The sequence below is a fragment of the Oncorhynchus clarkii genome, unplaced genomic scaffold (genome assembly GCF_045791955.1).
Source record: "Oncorhynchus clarkii lewisi isolate Uvic-CL-2024 unplaced genomic scaffold, UVic_Ocla_1.0 unplaced_contig_3553_pilon_pilon, whole genome shotgun sequence".
NCBI lineage: Eukaryota > Metazoa > Chordata > Actinopteri > Salmoniformes > Salmonidae > Oncorhynchus > Oncorhynchus clarkii.
This window is the reverse complement of record NW_027260972.1, coordinates 824-26126: the sequence shown is the minus strand read 5'-3', so window position 1 is coordinate 26126 and position 25303 is coordinate 824. Positions and strand designations below refer to the sequence as shown.

Below are 25303 nucleotides of genomic sequence, written 5' to 3'. Positions count from 1 at the left end.
TGCACTCTGATAATATAATATATACTGTCTGTTGAAACAGCTTACTGCACTCTGATAATATAATATATACTGTCTGTTGAAACAGCTTACTGCACACTGATAATATAATATATACTGTCTGTTGAAACAGCTTACTGCACACTGATAATATAATATATACTGTCTGTTGAAACAGCTTACTGCACACTGGTAATATAATATATACTGTCTGTTGAAACAGCTCACTGCACACTGATAATATAATATATACTGTCTGTTGAAACAGCTCACTGCACTCTGATAATATAATATATACTGTCTGTTGAAACAGCTTACTGCACACTGATAATATAATATATACTGTCTGTTGAAACAGCTCACTGCACACTGATAATATAATATATACTGTCTGTTGAAACAGCTTACTGCACACTGATAATATAATATATACTGTCTGTTGAAACAGCTCACTGCACACTGATAATATAATATATACTGTCTGTTGAAACAGCTTACTGCACACTGATAATATAATATATACTGTCTGTTGAAACAGCTCACTGCACACTGATAATATAATACAGCTCACTGCACACTGATAATATAATATATACTGTCTGTTGAAACAGCTTACTGCACACTGGTAATATAATATATACTGTCTGTTGAAACAGCTCACTGCACACTGATAATATAATATATACTGTCTGTTGAAACAGCTCACTGCACACTGATAATATAATATATACTGTCTGTTGAAACAGCTTACTGCACTCTGATAATATAATATATACTGTCTGTTGAAACAGCTCACTGCACTCTGATAATATAATATATACTGTCTGTTGAAACAGCTTACTGCACTCTGATAATATAATATATACTGTCTGTTGAAACAGCTCACTGCACACTGATAATATAATATATACTGTCTGTTGAAACAGCTCACTGCACACTGATAATATAATATATACTGTCTGTTGAAACAGCTTACTGCACACTGATAATATAATATATACTGTCTGTTGAAACAGCTCACTGCACACTGATAATATAATATATACTGTCTGTTGAAACAGCTCACTGCACACTGATAATATAATATATACTGTCTGTTGAAACAGCTCACTGCACACTGATAATATAATATATACTGTCTGTTGAAACAGCTTACTGCACTCTGATAATATAATATATACTGTCTGTTGAAACAGCTTACTGCACACTGATAATATAATATATACTGTCTGTTGAAACAGCTTACTGCACACTGATAATATAATATATACTGTCTGTTGAAACAGCTTACTGCACTCTGATAATATAATATATACTGTCTGTTGAAACAGCTCACTGCACACTGGTAATATAATATATACTGTCTGTTGAAACAGCTCATTGCAAACCCTAGGTAGTAGTAGTGTTTGCACTGTGTACAGTGCATTGCCTGCATCGCCTGCATCGAGGAAGTGTTTAGTAAATGTGAGGCATGCACAGTGTTGAACACAACATCGCCTGTGTTGTGCAATATATGTGTTTAGTATTCTCTATTTCAATGTCCCATCCTGTTGATAATATCACAGTTGTCCTGGATACAGCTGGACCTAGTAGCTTGGCATGTGTATGTACTCTCAGTCAACACAAGGGAAGCATGTGTGCTTTTAAAGGTCTGTCATGAACCAGGCCAGACAGGGACAGAGCTGATCCTCATTTCACTAGATCCTGTACCGCTACGGGGGTCTCCCATGCCATCTGACAGGGGTTAAACCCTTTTCACGGTACTGGGATCGCCATGACAACCCACCGGGAGGATTAAACCCTCACCCCACCCCCACCTCTCTCTGGGCTTGTCTAACCAGTGGCTGTCTGCCTGCATCAGAGTAGAGAGGCCAGGGAATGCATAAGTAGTGTACTGTAAATAAACGCATGCAGTGTCTTGTCATGTCCAGACATGGGTTTGATTCCATTTCAATTTCAGTCAATTGGAGATGTTCTATATCCAGGTCAACTGACAGGAATGGAAATGGAAATAACCCCAGCCCAGCCCCAGTGGTCCCAAAACCAATCCAGTTTTACCCTGTGCAGAATGTGTTTTTGTTTGGTCTTTGTCTATCTTGTCCACATCTGGTGGCAGAACCAGAACCACTTCCTTCTTGACCTTTCCTCCTGACCTCTAACCTTTAACCGGGTACTTTCTTTTCCTCTTTCCTTCCGGGCCTTCCAGGAGGAGAGTGAGAGGTACTCCTCCCGTCCTTCACGGAGACACACGTCGGTCTGTATCCTCACCCTGTCTTCTCCTCTCTACCGTTATACAGCCTGACTCCCCCTGTCTTCTCCTCTCTACCGTTATACAGCCTGACTCCCCCTGTCGTCTCCTCTCTACCGTTATACAGCCTGACTCCCCCTGTCTTCTCCTCTCTACCGTTATACAGCCTGACTCCCCCTGTCTTCTCCTCTCTACCGTTATACAGCCTGACTCCCCCTGTCTTCTCCTCTCTACCGTTATACAGCCTGACACCCCGTCTTCTCCTCTCTACCGTTATACAGCCTGACTCCCCCTGTCTTCTCCGCTCTACCGTTATACGGCCTGACTCCCCCCGTCTTCTCCTCTCTACCGTTATACGGCCTGACTCCCCGTCTTCTCCTCTCTACCGTTATACAGCCTGACTCCCCCTGTCTTCTCCTCTCTACCGTTATACAGCCTGACTCCCCGTCTTCTCCTCTCTACCGTTATACAGCCTGACTCCCCGTCTTCTCCTCTCTACCGTTATACGGCCTGACTCCCCGACTTCTGCTCTCTACCGTTATTCTGACTGACTCCCCGTCTTCTCCTCTCTACCGTTATACGGCCTGACTCCCCCTGTCTTCTCCTCTCTACTGTTATACAGCCTGACTCCCCCTGTCTTCTCCTCTCTACCGTTATACAGCCTGACTCCCCGTCTTCTCCTCTCTACCGTTATACGGCCTGACTCCCCGTCTTCTCCTCTCTACCGTTATACGGCCTGACTCCCCGTCTTCTCCTCTCTACCGTTATATGGCCTGACTCCACGTCTTCTCCTCTCTACCGTTATACAGCCTGACTCCCCCTGTCTTCTCCTCTCTACCGTTATACAGCCTGACTCCCCGTCTTCTCCTCTCTACCGTTATACAGCCTGACTCCCCCTGTCTTCTCCTCTCTACCGTTATACAGCCTGACTCCCCGTCTTCTCCTCTCTACCGTTATACGGCCTGACTCCCCGTCTTCTCCTCTCTACCGTTATATGGCCTGACTCCCCGTCTTCTCCTCTCTACCGTTATACGGCCTGACTCCCCGTCTTCTCCTCTCTACCGTTATACAGCCTGACTCCCCGTCTTCTCCTCTCTACCGTTATACAGCCTGACTCCCCCTGTCTTCTCCTCTCTACCGTTATACAGCCTGACTCCCCGTCTTCTCCTCTCTACCGTTATACAGCCTGACTCCCCGTCTTCTCCTCTCTACCGTTATACGGCCTGACTCCCCGTCTTCTCCTCTCTACCGTTATACGGCCTGACTCCCCGTCTTCTCCTCTCTACCGTTATACGGCCTGACTCCCCCTGTCTTCTCCTCTCTACTGTTATACAGCCTGACTCCCCCTGTCTTCTCCTCTCTACCGTTATACAGCCTGACTCCCCGTCTTCTCCTCTCTACCGTTATACGGCCTGACTCCCCGTCTTCTCCTCTCTACCGTTATACGGCCTGACTCCCCGTCTTCTCCTCTCTACCGTTATATGGCCTGACTCCCCGTCTTCTCCTCTCTACCGTTATACAGCCTGACTCCCCCTGTCTTCTCCTCTCTACCGTTATACAGCCTGACTCCCCGTCTTCTCCTCTCTACCGTTATACAGCCTGACTCCCCCTGTCTTCTCCTCTCTACCGTTATACAGCCTGACTCCCCGTCTTCTCCTCTCTACCGTTATACGGCCTGACTCCCCGTCTTCTCCTCTCTACAGTTATATGGCCTGACTCCCCGTCTTCTCCTCTCTACCGTTATACGGCCTGACTCCCCGTCTTCTCCTCTCTACCGTTATACAGCCTGACTCCCCGTCTTCTCCTCTCTACCGTTATACGGCCTGACTCCCCGTCTTCTCCTCTCTACCGTTATACAGCCTGACTCCCCGTCTTCTCCTCTCTACCGTTATACAGCCTGACTCCCCGTCTTCTCCTCTCTACCGTTATACAGCCTGACTCCCCGTCTTCTCCTCTCTACCGTTATATGGCCTGACTCCCCGTCTTCTCCTCTCTACCGTTATACGGCCTGACTCCCCGTCTTCTCCTCTCTACCGTTATACAGCCTGACTCCCCGTCTTCTCCTCTCTACCGTTATACAGCCTGACTCCCCGTCTTCTCCTCTCTACCGTTATACGGCCTGACTCCCCCTGTCTTCTCCTCTCTACCGTTATACAGCCTGACTCCCCGTCTTCTCCTCTCTAACGTTATACGGCCTGTCAGACAAACATGTGCTTTCTTTTCTATATGTTATTGTGTATATAACTAATGATTCTGGAACGCGAGGTAGAGGCTGCCTCTATACACAGCTCTAGGATCAGCTCACCCTCTCCAAATCCAAACCAGAACTGGGTTCGGATTCAAATGGGATCTTTTGGTCCTTAGGTCAGTGTCTAGGGGCAGCTTCAATCCACTGCTACAGCTGAACAACCCACACTGATACACAATGATGTGTTATTGATTGAATGTTGTGTGTTTATGTGTCCCTTTCCCTCCCAGATCTCAGACGATGAGGAACGGATGTCGGTGGGGAGCCGAGGAAGCCTTAGGGTTAGTATATACCATAGAGATCCTATTAAATAACTAGTTCTATGATATCTACTTCCTGCTTGTCTAACATCTCATAGTATAAGGCCTACTGTATATAGGACAGACTAAGAGCTCCATTCAATCTGTATCGCTGCAGTAAAGGCAATGTTCCCACGTTAGCGAAGACTGTATTCACCGTAAGCACTGCATATGTCAGCTCAACACATTTCCATCACGCAATCTGTAACGCTTCAGCTCTCCAGGCTGAATGGAGCCCTGACTTAACACACAGCTCATTGAACTCCCACTGTTCATATATGACATCAAGAATGTCAGCAATGTAAAAGTCTCTTCCTCCATGTGTCGTGACGTCTCAGAGATACTACACATGACTGAGGTAACATTCCGGTACATGTATCCGGTATCAGAGTTGGAATGGGGCCTTGGTTTAACCGTTGCAAAAGTCTGGGCGATGTTCTCTACCTTTTTAAAGGAACTCCTCCATGCCCCGTCCCAACATGGTGATGTTCTCTACCTTTTTAAAGGAGCTCCTCCATGCCCCCTCCCAACATGGTGATGTTCTCTACCTTTTTAAAGGAACTCCTCCATGCCTCGTCCCAACATGGTGATGTTCTCTACCTTTTTAAAGGAACTCCTCCATGCCCCGTCCCAACATGGTGATGTTCTCTACCTTTTTAAAGGAACTCCTCCATGCCCCCTCCCAACATGGTGATGTTCTCTCCCTTTTTAAAGGAACTCCTCCATGCCCAGTCCCAACATGGTGATGTTCTCTACCTTTTTAAAGGAACTCCTCCATGCCTCGTCCCAACATGGTGATGTTCTCTACCTTTTTAAAGGAACTCCTCCATGCCCCCTCCCAACATGGTGATGTTCTCTACCTTTTTAAAGGAACTCCTCCATGCCCCGTCCCAACATGGTGATGTTCTCTACCTTTTTAAAGGAACTCCTCCATGTCCCGTCCCAACATGGTGATGTTCTCTACCTTTTTAAAGGAACTCCTCCATGCCTCGTCCCAACATGGTGATGTTCTCTACCTTTTTAAAGGAACTCCTCCATGCCTCGTCCCAACATGGTGATGTTCTCTACCTTTTTAAAGGAACTCCTCCATGCCTCGTCCCAACATGGTGATGTTCTCTACCTTTTTAAAGGAACTCCTCCATGCCTCGTCCCAACATGGTGATTGGTGATGTTCTCTACCTTTTTAAAGGAACTCCTCCATGCCTCGTCCCAACATGGTGATGTTCTCTACCTTTTTAAAGGAACTCCTCCATGCCCAACCCAACATGGCGATGGGGCCTGATGTGAGAACACCACCTGTCGTGTGAAAAACACCTCTATTTAAATCTGAGGTGATGATGATGGAATCACTGACGGTGAAGGTGTTCTATTCAAAAGGGGTTTTGAAGACACACAAGGTTCACACACTGAGAGATGTGGCATTATCAAACAAACAAGACGACATGGTTTTAAGCTAGGCTAGTGGGACTAAGTTAACACTGGTACACAGACAGTTGTTATGGTAATGATACTGTAGTCTTTTGGCCGGGAAGGCATGCGTGGTTGAAATGGCTCACAACCCAACTAGTTATCAGCACACCCCAGACAGTGAACGTGGTTTAACAGGACGGTCTGGTTGTCGGCTGTATTGTCACCGCACTTCCCTTGTCATAATAACTGTCACTAATGAATGTCTGAAATGCCTCTAGACATAACAACATGCCTTTTTGTTTTGGTCCCTTGTCAAAGGAGTTGACAAGGGACCAAACACATTTTTATCTCTCTCTGTTTCTCTATTCTTATTTTGTTTCTCTCTCTTTCACTCTCCCCTCATCTTTGTGTGTCTCTCTCTCTCTCTCTCTCTCTCTCTCTCTCTCTCTTTGTGGTGTGGCATTGTAGAGAAACTTCTCATCTGATCTGTACTGCAGCTCCAACAGTCTCCCCTCACTCAGACATCAAAATTCCACTCAAAATGTCCGGGTCTGTCCCCACTCATTTATTCCTCTCTCCTTCACGTCTCATCCCTCTTTCCATTTCCCAATGCTGCTCCACCTTCCCCCCCCCCGTCCTTCCCTACCCACTCAACCTCTCCCTCCTTCCCTTCCCACTCAACCTCCCCCTCCTTCCCTACCCACTCAACCTCTCCCTCCTTCCCTTCCCACTCAACCTCTCCCTCCTTCCCTACCCACTCAACCTCTCCCTCCTTCCCTACCCACTCAGCCTCCCCCTCCTTCCCTACCCAATCAACCTCTCTCTCCTTCCCTACCCACTCAACCTCTCCCTCCTTCCCTACCCACTCACCCTCTCCTTCCCTCCTTCCCTACCCACTCAACCTCTCCTTCCCTCCTTCCCTACCCACTCAACCTCTCCTTTCTTCCCTACCCACTCAATCTCTCCCTCCTTCCCTACCCACTCAACCTCTCCCTCCTTCCCTACCCACTCAACCTCTCCTTTCTTCCCTACCCACTCAACCTCTCCCTCCTTCCCTACCCACTCAACCTCTCCCTCCTTCCCTACCCACTCAAACTCTCCCTCCCTCCCTACCCACTCAACCTCTCCTTTCTTCCCTACCCACTCAACCTCTCCCTCCTTCCCTATCCACTCACCCTCTCCTTCCCTACCCACTCAACTTCTCCCTCCTTCCCTACCCACTCACCCTCTCCTTCCCTACCCACTCAACCTCTCCCTCCTTCCCTACCCACTCAACCTCTCCCTCCTTCCCTATCCACTCACCCTCTCCTTCCCTACCCACTCAACTTCTCCCTCCTTCCCTACCCCCTCACCCTCTCCTTTCTTCCCTACCCACTCAACCTCTCCCTCCTTCCCTATCCACTCACCCTCTCCTTCCCTACCCACTCAATTTCTCCCTCCTTCCCTACCCACTCACCCTCTCCTTCCTTACCTACTCAACCTCACTCTCCTTCCCTACCCACTCAACCTCTCCTTCCCTCCTTCCCTACCCACTCAACCTCTCCCTTCTTCCCTATCCACTCACCCTCTCCTTCCCTACCCACTCAACTTCTCCCTCCTTCCCTACCCACTCACCCTCTCCTTCCCTACCCACTCAACCTCCCCCTCCTTCCATACCCACTCAACCTCTCCCTCCTTCCCTATCCACTCACCCTCTCCTTCCCTACCCACTCAACCTCTCCCTCCTTCCCTATCCACTCACCCCCTCCTTCCCTACCCACTCAACCTCTCCCTCCTTCCCTATCCACTCACCCTCTCCTTCCCTACCCACTCAACTTCTCCCTCCTTCCCTACCCACTCACCCTCTCCTTCCTTCCCTACCCACTCAACCTCTCCCTCCTTCCCTATCCACTCACCCTCTCCTTCCCTACCCACTCAACTTCTCCCTCCTTCCCTCCCCACTCAACCTCTCCCTCCTTCCCTACCCACTCACCCTCTCCTTCCCTCCTTCCCTACCCACTCAAACTCTCCTTTCTTCCCTACCCACTCAACTTCTCCCTCCTTCCCTACCCACTCACCCTCTCCTTCCCTTCCCACTCAACCACTCCCGCCTTCCCTACCCACTCACCCTCTCCTTCCCTCCTTCCCTACCCACTCAAACTCTCCTTTCTTCCCTACCCACTCAACTTCTCCCTCCTTCCCTACCCACTCACCCTCTCCTTCCCTCCTTCCCTACCCACTCAAACTCTCCTTTCTTCACTACCCACTCAACTTCTCCCTCCTTCCCTATCCACTCACCCTCTCCTTCCCTTCCCTACCCACTCAACTTCACCCTCCTGTTGGTTTCTTAGAATGACAGAACATGAGATTCTCAAAACAGAGAGCTTTTTCCAGTTGTACATACTAGATAGAATCACTGTTGTTTATCACTTACAGTGCAATGTTGGATTGTTTCCCTCTCTGTCCATCTTCAGCCCTCCATGCTCTTTATTGATGGCCCACGCACCCAGAGTCACAGGGTTGGTTCCTCTTTCCTATGACCTCTGACCCTTCACCGCTTGTTTAGACAGTAGATAAATAGATAGATAGATCTGTGATGTGTCACTACTAGTGTCATTATAAGGCATGTGAGAATGATTTGGCAGAGGGGCTAGATGTTGTCAAGACCCACATACAGTCCTGGCCCTAAAAGTTACATTTCCAAAACACTTTGATGTGTTAAGGAGAATGTGAGACAGTAAGCTGAGTTGCAGAAGCCCAGTGGTATCTTCAAGGTGGCATGCTGTAAGACATTCTGGGATGTACAGCTGATCCTTCTGCTCCTTTTCCTGCATGATTACTGAGATGTGTCTGTATACGTTCCTGAGGTGAAGTCTGATGAAGTGTGTGTGTGTATGTGTGTGTGTGTGTGTGTGTGTGTGTGTGTGTGTGTGTGTGTACGTGTGTGTGAGGTGAAGTCTGATGCTGTGTGTGTGTGTGTGTGTGTGTGTGTGTGTGTGTGTGTGTGTGTGTGTGTGTGTGTGTGTGTGTGTGTGTGTGTGTGTGTGTGTGTGTGTGTGTGTGTGATTGTGAGTTGAAGTCTGAGCCAGACTGTGTATGTGTGTGTGAGGTGAAGTCTGATGCCGTGTGTGTGTGTGTCTCTCTCCTATCTACAGGGCTCTGTGTGTGACGAGGCTGTGCAGAGTAGCACACGGCGCTTTAGTGGCTCCATCTCTCGCGGTGTAAGAAGCCCTGACGCCCCCTCTCTCACCCTGAGAGAGGTTGCTTGGCATGCCCCCTGTGGCAACATGGGATTGCATAGTTCAGCGGTGGTCAACCCTCCTCCTGGAGAGATACGAGCTACTGGGTATGCAGGCTTTTATTCCAGCCCTGCTCTAACACGATTCAGCTAATCAACACCCAGGTGAGCAGCTGATTAGTAGAATCAGTTGTATTGGAGCAGGTCTGGAGCAAAAGCCTGCACATCCAATAGGTTTCTGGGAAGACAGTCGGCCACCCCTGGCCATAGTCTGTCTGCATGACAGTGTTGTCAGTCTCTACTTCTATCAGGGTCAGTGGTGTCTTCTGTTTTTATCAGACTCACCAAACAAGGAACCCTTCTTTAATTCGTTGTATTCCACTCATTCCCACCCTGTCTTGTGTGTTGGTGACTTTTGGAAACACAGTGCAAAGTCCTAGTGAGATTGTGTGGGGTTTTCAAGTATGTCTAGAATTGTGGTTGTTGTGACGGTTTTGAAATCCAAAGGGAGGCTTGAATAGACAGCATGCATGGAATGTATCACTGTGTTACCCTGATGAGGGTGCCTTGCTTGGCCTGCCCCATGTGCCAACGTGGAATTGCATTGTGGGGTCCACCCACCCTCCTCTTGAAGCGATACTAGCGGCAGGCTGGTTGTGCAGGCTTTTATTCCAGCCCTGCTCGAACACACCTGATTCTCTCCAGTGGGAGGGTTGGCCACCCCAGGAGAAGTCTGCATGACAGTGTCGTCACCCCACTACTTATTTCTATTGAGGTTTCTTGTGTCTTTCCCACATGTGGATTTCAGACTTCCAGAAGAAGGAATCCATGTTTTCAGTTAGCTGTATTCCACCAATAACCATCCTTAAATATCTTACAGTGTGTCTTGTGTGTCGATGACCTTTACAAACACTGTGCCAAGTCACAGTTTAATTGTGACTTTGTTGCGTGGGGTTTGCAGTATGTCTAGAATGGTGGAGTCTAGAGTGTAGCGTACACGTGGAATTGTATGTGTCTGGGTTTTGATGTGTGGGAGGGTTGTCTTTGGTCTAACAGGGCCTGGTTGACTTGTCTATCAATGTATTCCCTTGTCTCTTCAGCTCTGTCTGTCCCTGCTTCAGCTCTGTCTGTCCCTGTTTCAGCTCTGTCTGTCCCTGCTTCAGCTCTGTCTGTCCCTGCTTCAGCTCTGTCTGTCCCTGCTTCAGCTCTGTCTGTCCCTGCTTCAGCTCTGTCCCTGCTTCAGCTCTGTCTGTCCCTGTTTCAGCTCTGTCTGTCCCTGTTTCAGCTCTGTCTGTCCCTGCTTCAGCACTGTCTGTCCCTGCTTCAGCTCTGTCTGTCCCTGCTTCAGCTCTGTCTGTCCCTGCTTCAGCTCTGTCTGTCTCTGCTTCAGCTCTGTCTGTCCCTGCTTCAGCTCTGTCTGTCCCTGCTTCAGCTCTGTCTGTCCCTGCTTCAGCTCTGTCTGTCCCTGCTTCCGCTCTGTCTGTCCCTGCTTCAGCTCTGTCTGTCCCTGCTTCAGCTCTGTCTGTCCCTGTTTCAGCTCTGTCTGTCCCTGTTTCAGCTCTGTCTGTCCCTGCTTCAGCTCTGTCTGTCCCTGCTTGCTGACTGACAAACTCTGTGACTAACATCTCTCTCTCTCTTTTTAATTTCCTTCTCTTTTCCTATTTTATCCATCTTCTTTTTGTGCCAGCCTTCAGACTACAGTGGTTTTCTGGGCTCCAACTCTCGGGCCTCGTCCAGGGCCAGCTCTGCCCGTGCCAGCCCAGTGGTGAGCTCTCTTCATTGGTCACTCCCTCTAACCCGCATCCTTCTTTAGGCCTAGTCCTTACATCCTTTTCTCTGTTCTCTATTCTGTTAAATGCCCACTTATTATCATCCCAATGAAGAGTGCATTGTCCAGAGAACTGAACTCTATGGTCCTGTCCTGTGTGTCCTCTGCACCAAGGTAATGCTCATAGACAGCTGACAGTGCTCAGGTCCCTTATGCCCCCTGGTGGACATTACAACGACTGCAGCTTTGGTACAAGCAAAGAATATATGGTCCCGACCTGGTCAATGTGAGGTGGGCCTCTGTGTGGACGCATTGATGTGTGGGTGACACTGACAACTAACATGCAGCCTGGACTGGAGTGGATATGACTAACTCTGTAGTGTCCAGTGATATGATTAACTGTAGTGTCCAGTGGATATGATATGACTAACTCTGTAGTGTCCAGTGGATATAATATGAGTAAGTCTGTAGTGTCCAGTGGATATGATAAGATTAACTCTGTAGTGTCCAGTGGATATGATATGAGTAACTCTGTAGTGTCCAGTGGATATAATATGAGTAAGTCTGTAGTGTCCAGTGGATATAATATGATTAACTCTGTAGTGTCCAGTGGATATAATATGAGTAAGTCTGTAGTGTCCAGTGGATATAATATGAGTAAGTCTGTAGTGTTCAGTAGATATAATGAGTAAGTCTGTAGTGTCCAGTGGATATAATATGAGTAAGTCTGTAGTGTCCAGTGGATATGATATGAGTAACTCTGTAGTGTCCAGTGGATATAATATGAGTAAGTCTGTAGTGTCCAGTGGATATAATATGATTAACTCTGTAGTGTCCAGTGGATATAATATGAGTAAGTCTGTAGTGTCCAGTGGATATAATATGAGCAAGTCTGTAGTGTCCAGTGGATATAATATGAGTAACTCTGTAGTGTCCAGTGGATATAATATGAGTAAGTCTGTAGTGTCCAGTGGATATAATATGAGTAAGTCTGTAGTGTCCAGTGGATATAATATGAGTAAGTCTGTAGTGTCCAGTAGATATAATATGAGTAAGTCTGTAGTGTCCAGTGGATATAATATGAGTAAGTCTGTAGTGTCCAGTAGATATAATATGAGTAACTCTGTATTGTCCAGTGGATATAATATGAGTAAGTCTGTAGTGTCCAGTAGATATAATATGAGTAAGTCTGTAGTGTCCAGTGGATATAATATGAGTAAGTCTGTAGTGTCCAGTGGATATAATATGATTAACTCTGTAGTGTCCAGTGGATATAATATGAGTAACTCTGTAGTGTCCAGTAGATATAATATGAGTAAGTCTGTAGTGTCCAGTGGATATGAGTAACTCTGTAGTGTCCAGTGGATATAATATGAGTAAGTCTGTAGTGTCCAGTGGATATGAGTAACTCTGTAGTGTCCAGTGGATATAATATGAGTAAGTCTGTAGTGTCCAGTGGATATGAGTAACTCTGTAGTGTCCAGTGGATATAATATGAGTAAGTCTGTAGTGTCCAGTAGATATAATATGAGTAACTCTGTAGTGTCCAGTGGATATGATATGAGTAAGTCTGTAGTGTCCAGTGGATATAATATGAGTAAGTCTGTAGTGTCCAGTGGATATAATATGAGTAAGTCTGTAGTGTCCAGTGGATATAATATGAGTAAGTCTGTAGTGTCCAGTGGATATAATATGAGTAACTCTGTAGTGTCCAGTGGATATGATATGAGTAACTCTGTAGTGTCCAGTGGATATAATATGAGTAAGTCTGTAGTGTCCAGTGGATATGATAAGATTAACTCTGTAGTGTCCAGTGGATATGATATGAGTAACTCTGTAGTGTCCAGTGGATATAATATGAGTAACTCTGTAGTGTTCAGTAGATATAATGAGTAAGTCTGTAGTGTCCAGTGGATATGATATGAGTAACTCTGTAGTGTCCAGTGGATATAATATGAGTAAGTCTGTAGTGTCCAGTGGATATAATATGATTAACTCTGTAGTGTCCAGTGGATATAATATGAGTAAGTCTGTAGTGTCCAGTGGATATAATATGAGCAAGTCTGTAGTGTCCAGTGGATATAATATGAGTAAGTCTGTAGTGTCCAGTGGATATAATATGAGTAAGTCTGTAGTGTCCAGTGGATATAATATGAGTAAGTCTGTAGTGTCCAGTGGATATAATATGAGTAAGTCTGTAGTGTCCAGTGGATATAATATGAGTAAGTCTGTAGTGTCCAGTGGATATAATATGAGTAAGTCTGTAGTGTCCAGTAGATATAATATGAGTAACTCTGTAGTGTCCAGTGGATATAATATGAGTAAGTCTGTAGTGTCCAGTAGATATAATATGAGTAAGTCTGTAGTGTCCAGTGGATATAATATGAGTAAGTCTGTAGTGTCCAGTAGATATAATATGAGTAAGTCTGTAGTGTCCAGTGGATATGAGTAACTCTGTAGTGTCCAGTGGATATAATATGAGTAAGTCTGTAGTGTCCAGTGGATATGAGTAACTCTGTAGTGTCCAGTGGATATAATATGAGTAAGTCTGTAGTGTCCAGTGGATATGAGTAACTCTGTAGTGTTCAGTGGATATAATATGAGTAAGTCTGTAGTGTCCAGTAGATATAATATGAGTAACTCTGTAGTGTCCAGTGGATATGATATGAGTAAGTCTGTAGTGTCCAGTAGATATAATATGAGTAACTCTGTAGTGTCCAGTGGATATAATATGAGTAAGTCTGTAGTGTCCAGTGGATATAATATGAGTAAGTCTGTAGTGTCCAGTAGATATAATATGAGTAAGTCTGTAGTGTCCAGTGGATATAATATGAGTAAGTCTGTAGTGTCCAGTGGATATGATATGAGTAAGTCTGTAGTGTCCAGTAGATATAATATGAGTAACTCTGTAGTGTCCAGTGGATATAATATGAGTAAGTCTGTAGTGTCCAGTGGATATAATATGAGTAACTCTGTAGTGTCCAGTAGATATAATATGAGTAAGTCTGTAGTGTCCAGTAGATATAATATGAGTAAGTCTGTAGTGTCCAGTGGTTCCGTGGCTCAGAATCAGATGGTGATCCAGAGAGGGTTAAGCATGACTCTATGATGCTTGTTGTGATGCAGTGTGTGGATGGATATACAGAGACGGTGTCACGCCCTGGCCTTAGTATTTTCTTTATTATTTTGGTCAGGCCAGAGTGTGACATGGGTATTTATGTGGTGTGTTTTGTCTATGGGTTTTTTGTAGGTAATGGGATTGTGGTTTAGTGAAGTAGTCTAGGTAAGTTTATGGCACTCTCCCTGGGTCGACCGCCCACCTGTCTATTTCCTCCCAAGTCGTATAGTCCTGACTTCGCTGTTCCTGCTGCCGCCACTGTCACCACGCTGCTTGGTCCTGTTCTGGTGGGTGATTCTGTTACGGTTTTCTTCTGTTGAAAGAGAGGAGGACCAAAATGCAGCGTTGTTATCTTTATACATCTTTAATAAAAGATGAAAAATGAACAATATACAAAACAAGAAACGTGAAAAACCGGAACAGCCCTATCTGGTGCAACAAACACAAAGACAGGAACAATCACCCATGAAACACTCAAAGAATATGGTTGCCTAGAGTGGTTCTCAAGCAGAGGCAGGTGTTTATCGTTGTCTCTGATTGGGAACCATATTTAGGCAGCCATAGACTTACCTAGACTACTTCACTAAACCACAATCCCATAACCTACAAAAAAAACCTAGACAAACCACACCACATAAATACCCATGTCACACCCTGGCCTGACCAAAATAATAAAGAAAACACAAAATACTAAGACCAGGGCGTGACAGACGGATACAGTATGGGCATGGCCTGGATTTACGGTGTGTCAATCAACTACATTTGTGACATTGTAAATATGTGTATCTCCTCTCCTTATCCTCTCCTAAGAGTAACCAAGTTGTTTTACCCTCTACAGGTGGAGGAGAGATCAGACAGGGACTTCCTGGAAAAGGTACGGGTCACACACCTGATCTGAAACTCTAGCTTTTAATCTATTAAAGATGAAGTAGGGAATATGACTGTTGTGAAACAGCCTTCAAGACGGCCCTGTCCTGTTTCCTCCCAGGGTTCCAGGACTGCCTCTACCCTCTCAGCAGCCACTCTAGCATCGCTGGGAGGTCCCTCCTCTCGCAGAGGCAGCTGTGACACCTCTATCTCAGTAGAGACAGAGGCCTCCATTCGAGAGATAAAGGTAGGACCATAGAGAGACTTCTGTGAGTAGGACCATACAGTATATCTGGGAAAGAGATGGTCTAACGTCCATGTTTTTACAATTCATTTGTTGACTCCAGAAACACTTCTGATTATTACAGTAACTATTCCACGGTTGAAGACGAACAATGTCTGCGTAGTTGTTTTTGAGATATTAACTGCTTAACTGTTTTGCTTTGTTTCTCCCCTGACCTCTCACCCCTCCACTGTCCTCCATTTTGTCTCTCAACAGGACTCCCTGGTGGAGTCTGAGGAGAAGTACCGTAAGGCCATGGTGTCCAACGCCCAGCTACACAACGAGAAGTCCAACCTCATGTACCAGGTGGACACGCTGAAGGACTCGCTCATTGAGCTGGAGGAGCAGCTGTACGAGTCTAAACGAGAGTACAACGACAAGGCCAAGGAGTTTGAGAGGGAGAGGCACGCCCACAGTGTTCTGCAGCGCCAGTTTAACGAGATGAGAGAGACGCTGAAACAGAGTGAAGAACTGTTAACCGTGAGTACTCAGGTCATCGCAAAGACTTCCTGCTAACAACAATACGGTAACAAAAACAGTACTTCCACTCAGAACATCACACTAACATATATCTAACTTAGGTCTCTTGCTAAACTAAAAACAGTACTTCCACTCAGAACATCACACTAACATAGATCTAACTTAGGTCTCTTGCTAAACTTGCTGTAGTCTCTTTTCCTGCTGCAAACTCTCTGCATGCTGATTGTCCCTCCCTTCTCCTCTGTCCCTTCTCCTCTGTCCCTTCTCCTCTGTCCCTTCTTCTCCTCCATCTTGCTTTCGTCCCGTGGCCAGGAGGTGGGCCAGCTCCGTCTCAAACGGGACAGCTGTGTTAGGGAGATCTCCGACCTGCAGGAGACCCTCGGATGGAAGGAGAAAAAGATTGGGGTACGCTCGCGAAATAGGGGGTGAACCCCAAACCGCTAGCCGGATCATTGTTCCAGGACGTTCTACAGAAAACGCTTCCATTCCTCTGTCAGCTACTCAAGTTTAACGCTCCAAACTAACCAAGACATTTTCACTGTATCTCTTTTTTCCCCTCAATGCTTCTCTCTTCCTTTACTGTGTTTATCCTTCCCTTCTTTACCCACTCTTCCTCCTCCTCCTCCTCCCACTCCTCCTCCTCCTCTTCCTCCTCCTCCTCCTCCTCCCCCTGCTGCTGCTGCTTGGGTATGGCTCAGGCCTTAGAGAGGCAGAGGGAATTCTCAGACGCCGGCGTGCGGGATGAGCGGGATAAGCTCAGGGATCAGGTGGTCCACCTCAAAGACACTCTGAAGGTACAGCACCTTGAAGTCCTGCCGAGGGAAGGTTTCCTCATCATGACTTCCAAGAGGGCCTCCGTGCACATGTCAGCAAACACTAGAACAATAGGAAGTTCTAATGGGAAAAATACTTTCTGAAAGATTATTCAGCTTTATTTGACTCGTTCTCTCCTAAATCAGAAACATGGGATAGTGCTGTCACCTGAAGTAACCACCAATGGGGATGCAGGACAGATGATTGACGGGCCTCGCAGTGCAGACTCTACCTCCCGATTGGCTCAGGAGTCCCAGCCATCTCATGGTGGGGAGAGCATGCTTGGTAAGAAAATAACCCACCGTTGCAGTTGCTCATATCTGATCTCTGCTTATTTACCACCATCCTACTCCAATCATGTTGAATGATATTGTGCAGTCATGTGTTTTATTTCACTTGTCTTCTGTCATTCGGATGAACCACCGTTAGAAATGTCAGGGTTATGTTTGTGTTGCATGATGGGATACAAAACGATAATGGTTGACTTTATTTTTTTCTGACGTCATTGTTTTGCACTATTGTCCTCCGTGGGAGTATCATCATAATGTTAATTCATCCTGTTGAGTCAGTTGCTGATTCTGCATTCTAATTCAGCCGGGATCAAGGCCTTGATTCTATTCTCTACAAATGTCTCCAAATGAATTCCCCTCCAGCAATCATTGAATTTCCGTGCTTGCACTGTCAGACGTTGAAGAATGACCTGTGTCTGGCCCTCCAATCTATTCCCTGTGATCTTCCAGGCGAAGCACCAGAGATGCAGTTGGACCATGGCGAGGTGAGGACACCAAGGGGAGGCAGACTTCTACATGACGCTGACAACTACTCACATGACCAGGAGAGGGCACTACTGGAGATAGAATCTTCGGACAAGTTGAACCAAGACAAGTTGTGTGACAGCCTGCAGCAACAAACAGACACTGAAGCAGAGCAGTCCAAGTACTGTGACCAAGAGACCCAGGTGGATGTTGCTGTACCTGAAGAAGCCATTTTGGTGCATTTTGGTGACAAAGAGACTCAGATTGAATATGAAGTAGAGAAACCCCAATACTGCGACACAGAAACCCTGGTGGAACCTGCTGAACTTGAGGGAGCCATTTTGGTTCAAAAGGAATATACAGATGGTGGCAGTGACAATGGAGAGGGGTTGAATCAAAGAGGATTTGAACCAGAATCCCAGGAACAGGCAGAGGATGAGGAAAACAGTGGAGAAAGTAACCAGGAAGCTGTACCAGTAAGCGGTGGCACTGACGGACAATGTGAGGAAAACACAAACCTTGAGAAAGGACGGGAAAACACAGAGCTTCTCACAGCTATGTCTACTGACTTTGAAGAACAGGACATCTCTGGTCCAACTCTCTGTGATGAGACAGAGGCAACTCTTAGTCAAATCCAAAGTGAATCTCAAAGTGACCTGCAAGGAGAGAACACCCAGGAGTATGATCCTGGGACTAAAGGTCAAGTCATTCCAGAAAACTCAAGGATCACGGAATCTGAGATGATTAAGATGATTCTGAGGATTTCTGTATGTCTAGGGGAGGCAAAGACCAGCCCAAATCAGATCTCTCAGGGATCATTAAAGAAAACAGAAACAATAGGGATGGAGATGAAGAATAATCCAGGGCATCCTGCAGAGCATCAGGCAGAGACTGGCCAAGTAACATCTACTGGAACATCTGCTATCTCATCTACAGTCTCTATTGAACTGTTTATCTCTGAATGTCCTGACGAGGTTGGAATCAAGACAGATCCACTCATAATAAACACTTTAAGTGAATTTGAGAAAGATACACAGAATTCTCTTCAGCAACATAAGAATGATCATTTCAGTACAGAAAGCTCTGTGGAAACTGTGCCAAAGATCACAGACTCTGACGGACAGAAATTATCTGAGAGGGTTGAAGAGCTGGAGTCGAGTTCAGTGGAGAGCAAGCCAGTTCAGATTTGGCAGGAATCTGTATGTGGCATGAAGGAAGATGAACCAAATACTAAAGAGCTTCAGGCAAAGGAGCCCCCATCCACTATCTCTGACAAAACGGTTACACCTATCATAACAGAGGAGGGGAAGAGTAGACTAGACCAACAGGTGATCCCTGATTTACCAGAGAGGCTAGAGACCAGCTTAGAAAATACCTTACCAGGAGTTCAAGGTGATCAGAAGATGGATGTAGCAGAATCAAGGGAGAAACAAGGATGTACCTGTAAATGTACATGTAAACAATCCCAGAGTGATCAAGTACTGACGGAGAACTCACTGGATGTAGCTCTAACTCAGAGGATCAGCGACTCTAGTGGAGAGGTTATCTCAGACAGGACAGAGGAGGTAGAGCCCAGCCCAGACAGGATCCAATCAGAATCACCCAGTCGTGTAGAGAGAGAAGAATGGTGCATCATTGAGGAGAACATCTATGAGGAGAATCTCCAGCAGGAAGCCATTCAGGAGGAGCAACAGACAGAACAGGGGGAGGCTTCAACAAGTTCACCAGCAGGGGGAGACAATGAGTTAAACGATGGGGCCTCCGCTGGACATATAGACAGTTGTGAAGAAGCCGTTCTACTTGTGAAAGAGGAGGAAACCTATCTACCTGTAGAAGAAGAGCACATCAGCTCCTCACCCAGACCCTCGGCACTTGGCCAAGAGATACAGCCATTACCCGAGGCGGTGGAGGAGGGGAGAGAGCGCCCCCCAGTGGAAGAAGCCCAGAAACAGGAGAGCGGTGTAAGAAAGGGACAAAGGGGCAATAGGAAGGGCAAGGGCAAAGATCCTTGCAAAGTAAACTAGTTGATGATCACTCTACTCTCAAAGTGTTATTTGATGTGAAATAGACTACTGACTGGGGTTGCAGCCAGTCTCTGTGGGTTTCTTTGTTTTACTCAAAGGAATTACATGTTTTATTTAATGACTTATTTAGTGCCTTGAATAAATGGACCATGTTGAAGAGCGATTGGTTTTGTTTTATTTTGCACTATTGCATACTGATTTCTGGCTTCCATAAAACCTCACCAAGCTTCCATTCATGCACAGCGGTTAGGATTTTATTACACAACAACAATTCTGTATTGTTCATCTGTCAGGTTTTTACATGCAACATACTACATAACAATTACATGATTAAATAGGTAATAAGTGGGAGAATATATCAATCCCATGGCATGTTATCTCCACTCAGTTGTATGTGTCAGCTGTTTAAAACTCTTTTCATCCATACTCACAGTCCCTCCAACACACTGTACAGTATTTCAGCGGTAAGCGACTGTGTCCATATTCTCAGGTTTTCAATGAACTGCAGATTGTGATCATTTGGGTGAAATGTTTTATTATTGCAATGAATTAAGTATATAGTGTCTAGTATACAGTCCCAGTCAAAAGTTTGGACACACCTACTCATTCCAGGGGTTTTCTTTCTACTATTTCCTACATTTTTAAATAAGACATCACAACTATGAAATAACACATGTATGAATCGTGTTGTAAAAAAGTGTTCAACAAATCAACATATTGTTTATATTTGAAATTCTTCAAAGTAGCCACTCTTTGAATTGATGACAGCTTTACACACTCTCGGCATTCTCTCAACTAGCTTCATGAGGTAGTCACCTGGAATGCATTTAAATGAACAGGTGTGCCTTGTTAAAAGTTAATTTGTGGAATTTCTTTCCTTCTTAATGCGTTTGAGCCAATCAGTTGTGTTGTGACATGGTAGGGGTGGTATACAGAAGATAGCCCTATTTGGTAAAAGACCAAGTCCATATTATGGCAAGAACAGCTCAAATAAGCAAAGAAAAATGACAGTCCATCATTACTTTAAGACATGAAGGTCAGTCAATCCATAACATTTCAAGAAGGTTTTACATTTACTCAAGTGCAGTCACAAAAACCATCAAGCGCTATGATGAAACTGGCTCTCATGAGGACTGCCACAGGAAAGGAAGACCAAGAGTAATTATTTTTTTAAATGTCACCTTTATTTAACTAGGCAAGTCAGTTATGAACAAATTCTTATTTTCAATGACAGCCTAGGAATAGTGGGTTAACTGCCTTGTTCAGGGGCAGAATGACAGATTTTTACCTTGTCAGCTCAGGGATTTGATCTTGCAACCTTTTGGTTACAAGTCCAACACTCTAACCACTAGGCTAACTGCCACCCCAAGAGTAAGCTCATTAGAGTTACCAGACCAGAGAAATTGCAGCCCAAATAGATTCTTCACAGATTTCAAGTAACAGACACACTTCAACATCAACTGTTCAGAGGAGACTGCGTGAATCAGGCCTTCATGGTTGAATTGCTGCAAAGAAACCACTACTAAAGGACACCAAAAATAAGAAGAGACTTGCCAAGAAAAAAGAGCAATGGACATTAGACCGGTGGAAATCTGTCCTTTGGTCTGATGAGTCCAAATTTGTGATTTGTTTAATTGTTGTTCCAACAGCAGTGTCTTTGTGAGACACAGAGTAGGTGAATGGATGATCTCCGTATGTGTGGTTCCCACCATGAAGCATGGAAGAGGGGGTGTGATGGTGCTTTGCTGGTGACACTGTCAGTGAATTATTTATAATTAAAGGCACACTTAACCAGCATGGCTACCACAGCATTCTGCAGCGATATGCCGTCCCATCTGGCTTGCGCTTAGTGGGACTATCATTTGTTTTTCAAAAGGACAATGACCTAATACACACCTCCAGGCTGTGTAAGGGCTATTTTACAAAGGAGAGTGATGGAGTGTGCATCAGATGACCTAGCCTCCACCATCACCCGACCTCAACTCAATTGAAATGGTTTGGGATGAGTTGGACCGCAGTGAAGGAAAAGCAGCAACAAGTGCCCAGCATATGTGGGAACTCCTTCAAGGCTGCTGGAAAAGCATTCCTCATGAAGCTGGTTGAGAGAATGCCAAGAGTGTGCAAAGCTCTCATCAAGGCAAAGGGTGGCTACTTTGAAGAATCTAAAATCTATTTTGATTTGTTTAACACTTTTTTGGTTACTACATGATTCCATATGTGTTATTTCATAGTTTTGATGTCTTCACTATTATTCTACAATGTAGAAAATAGTAAAAATAAAGAAAACCCCCTGAATGAGTAGGTGTGTCCAAACGTTTGACTAGTATTGTGTATATATATATAAAAAACATCTGAGTAATTAAGTACAATGTGTTGTATGTATTAAAAAAATAATACAGATTAGAAACTAAAAAAACAATGCTGTTAATTGAACTGTGTGGTAAATGTTGACGTACAAAACTACTCTATTACTGATCTCGACTACTCAAACTACCCTTTTACTAACCAACTATTAGAATTTCATGCTGTTGATTCAAAGTCAGCTGTCTGTTTGTATTGCAGAAGTCAGACTGAGGAAAATAGTTGATGAGAGGGAGAGTTTAGCTGATCAGGTGAAGAGGCTGAAGTCTCAGCTGGAGGGGAAACAGAGGAACGGGACAGAGGGTTTGAGTCCTGAGGAGGACAGACTTGAGAACGGCATGGACCCCCACATCCTCGACTTACAGAGTGAGTCACATTTCACGTTTACTAAGACAGATCTAGCCTTTTACCTGGCTGTCTCCCTAGTGTACTTTGTCAAGTGTGTAAGTGGAGTATACATTATGCAAACCTATACAACAATATTTGACTCACATCCTTCTATCTTTATTTCTTCTTCTACAGGGGATGCCAACCGGCAAATCAGTGACCTCAAGTTTAAACTGGTGAAATCAGAACAGGAAGTCACAGCCCTGGAACAGAATGTAAGTACCGTTTTAGTTCCTAGACAGAGGAAGACATGTATGACTATATCCATGAAACACCTGACCAATCACGTGAGATAATAAGTAGTATCTTGTACAGTCTGGGTTGGAGACTATTGACCATTTTCTCCACTAGGAGCTCCATGGAATATGTCCCATAAGTTACGTGTTCAGTCTAGTATGAGGCATATCACATTTCATCCATCAATCCATTTATTCACCCCTTCATTTCTCTCTTGGCCAGATCATCCGGTTGGAGGGTCAGGTGACTCGTTACAAGTCGGCCTCTGAGAGCGCAGAGAAAGTAGAGGACGAGCTCAAAGTGGAGAAACGCAAGCTACAGAGAGAGGTAGGCTACTATAATGTCAGGTTTACAAAAACAGAATCACAGAACCCACAAGTCATTGGGTCATATCTAGTATGTCAACCCCACATGTTTTGGTATCAAGTCTACACCAGGTATACGTTGTTGCCTTCAGGTTGCTTCTCCCGTCTTAAACTCTAAACCTTTTCTCTCCGTTCTCTCTAGCTGAGGTCTGCCCTGGACAGGATTGATGAGCTGGAGGCCAGTAACAGCCACCTGGCCAAGCGCCTGGAGAAGATGAAGGCTAATCGGAGCGCCCTATTGGCCCAGCAGTGATGTACTTATTGGTTGTCATGGCAATTTGCATCCATGACCTCCCTATGACCTTTGATCTATCAGGCACTCTATTAAAACACACCCAGAAAATTCAAACCAAGCGAGGACTTGCTGGAGCAAAAGCTTCAATGAAACATATCCACACATATTGTAATCACAGATTCATTCAGTGTTGTGCCCGTCTGTACAGTATATCCAGTGATTCACAGAGACACAGAGGGAACGTGTTACTGACCCTGAGAACACTCCTCACTGACTGTGACCGAGGCTTGACTTCTCAACTAACTGGTGAAGGGGGAATATTCTGCACAAACGAACAGCAAAGAGGACCTATCTCCTCCTATAGCTCTTAAGAGGACCTATCTCCTCCTATAGCTCTTAAGATGACCTATTCTACTATAGCTCTTACGTCGCCCTGTGCCATGATTACCCCTAAAGCATTTCTTCCCAATCATTCTGTTCTCTGTAACACATGGCACTATCTCTCTGTGCTACTTGGGCTCCAGGTCTGCTCCAGTAAGTTTATCCATCCACGGAGTTTATCCATCCACGGAGTTTATCCATCCACAGAGTTTATCCATCCACGGAGTTTATCCATCCACGGAGAGGAAGAAAGACTCAAAAGGAGTGTGTTTCATGTATATTATTTTATTGTCAATATATTTTGAAGTGAAAATGCAATCTGCTCCCTCCTGTCCCCCAAGCCAAACTCTGATGTTAATGTGTAAGGTGATGTTTATTTTTACGTGTGCATGTCTCCATAGGTATATGTCAAGTACATCAGATGGGTGGAAATACACGTGGCACAACATTAATTAAGCAATAAGGCCCGAGGAGGTGTGGTATATGGCCAACATACCACGGCTAAGAGCTATTTGTTGGCCATATATCACAAACCCCCGAGGTGCCTTATTGTTATTATTAACGGGTTACCAATGTAATTAGAGCAGTAAAAATACATGTTTTGTCATAACCGTGATATACAACAGCTGTCAGCCAATCAGCTTTCAGGGCTCGAACCAACCAGTTTATAATCAGGATTGTCCTATACATCTCATTGTTTGTGCCACGTGATGAACAGTATAATGGTACTTGAGGAAAAATATCACCAGGTCTTAACGTCTGAAATACTATGTCCTCCCTTGAGCAATTTAAACGACTCATTGGGGAAGGACAACTCGATCAATCAGTTGAAAAATGTACTTCTACTGCAACAGTTTTGGAACCATTCAAATCGGCTGTCGCAGTAACACTTGCTGTAAATGTTCGACAATCTGACAAACCAGATCTCATGCAGATAAAACAAAACATCAGTTATATTCTGACATAACGGGAATTGTTCCCTTATTATCCGGCTCCTCAGTCTCAAGCATGTCATGCCTTATTGAGGGGGGGGGGGGGGGGGTATAGCATTGTTGTTCACTTGTGCTTTGGACATAACGTTTCCCTTCCTACCCCCTATACATTAGTTAAGCTCAGACATCTACTTTTTGGGGAAGTTTCAGCTGTTTACATGCTTTAAAACTATTATTTGTCCATGAATGAAGCTAATTGTAAACATTGTGCAATATTGAAAATGTCTTTGGGACGGTGAGGCTGTATGGTCCTTGCTTTACTTGAGAAATGTAAATGATGTTTGAGGTAGCATTGACAAGCACCACATTCAACTAATGCAAACTCTCTGCTAAAACGTTATTTGTCCATATGTGAATAGTTTGGTAAAAGATGCCAAACGCATTCATGATTTATGACAACCAGCAGAGGGAAGAAGCCTGATGCCGTGTCACATTAAGGGATGTAGAAGAGAAACACGGTCCGTGTTAAGCAGAATTTCTTCACTTTGGACATTCAGAACTTGACAGGGGAAAGTGTTTACACTGCCAGGTCTTTCTCCGTTGTGGTGCTGAGCATGACTTCGGCAGGAGCTTACCGGAACTGAGTACCGGTGTTATAATACTGATGGTTTGTCCGGACTGATAGTTTCTAAAGTAGTGCCTAGAACGGTTCAGCTCCAACGAGTGGCAGCGTCGGGGACCACAGTTATTGAAAACTACCATTTTCTTATCCGAACCTTATTCTCAACTGCTGCGTTAATTCTGTTGGGTTAATTCAGGTAGGTCCATCAGTTTCGTTTTCCTCCATTTAAGAAAACACTCGGCGGGACTCGTATTTG

General features: G+C 45.1%; 1 protein-coding gene across 9 annotated transcripts in view; it reads left to right on the top strand.

Moving 5' to 3' along the window:
• Positions 1-24519, top strand: part of LOC139402741 (leucine-rich repeat flightless-interacting protein 2-like) — a 40539-nt gene extending 16020 nt beyond the window's left edge. For 2 of the 9 annotated variants that reach the window (XM_071146651.1, XM_071146650.1), the window contains 15 exons: positions 2204-2251; positions 4724-4774; positions 6671-6751; positions 8656-8700; positions 9337-9402; positions 11107-11184; positions 15144-15179; positions 15294-15419; positions 15672-15935; positions 16634-16729; positions 16895-17033; positions 22090-22254; positions 22411-22490; positions 22735-22839; positions 23020-24519. In XM_071146651.1, coding sequence (XP_071002752.1) covers positions 2204-2251; positions 4724-4774; positions 6671-6751; positions 8656-8700; positions 9337-9402; positions 11107-11184; positions 15144-15179; positions 15294-15419; positions 15672-15935; positions 16634-16729; positions 16895-17033; positions 22090-22254; positions 22411-22490; positions 22735-22839; positions 23020-23130 — 1491 coding nt within the window. In that variant the 3' untranslated portion in view covers positions 23131-24519. The remainder of the gene's footprint in view (positions 1-2203; positions 2252-4723; positions 4775-6670; positions 6752-8655; positions 8701-9336; positions 9403-11106; positions 11185-15143; positions 15180-15293; positions 15420-15671; positions 15936-16633; positions 16730-16894; positions 17034-22089; positions 22255-22410; positions 22491-22734; positions 22840-23019) is intronic. The other 7 variants (XM_071146655.1, XM_071146654.1, XM_071146653.1 and 4 more) reach the window with 6 other exon arrangements.
• Positions 24520-25303: the final 784 nt, after the last annotated feature.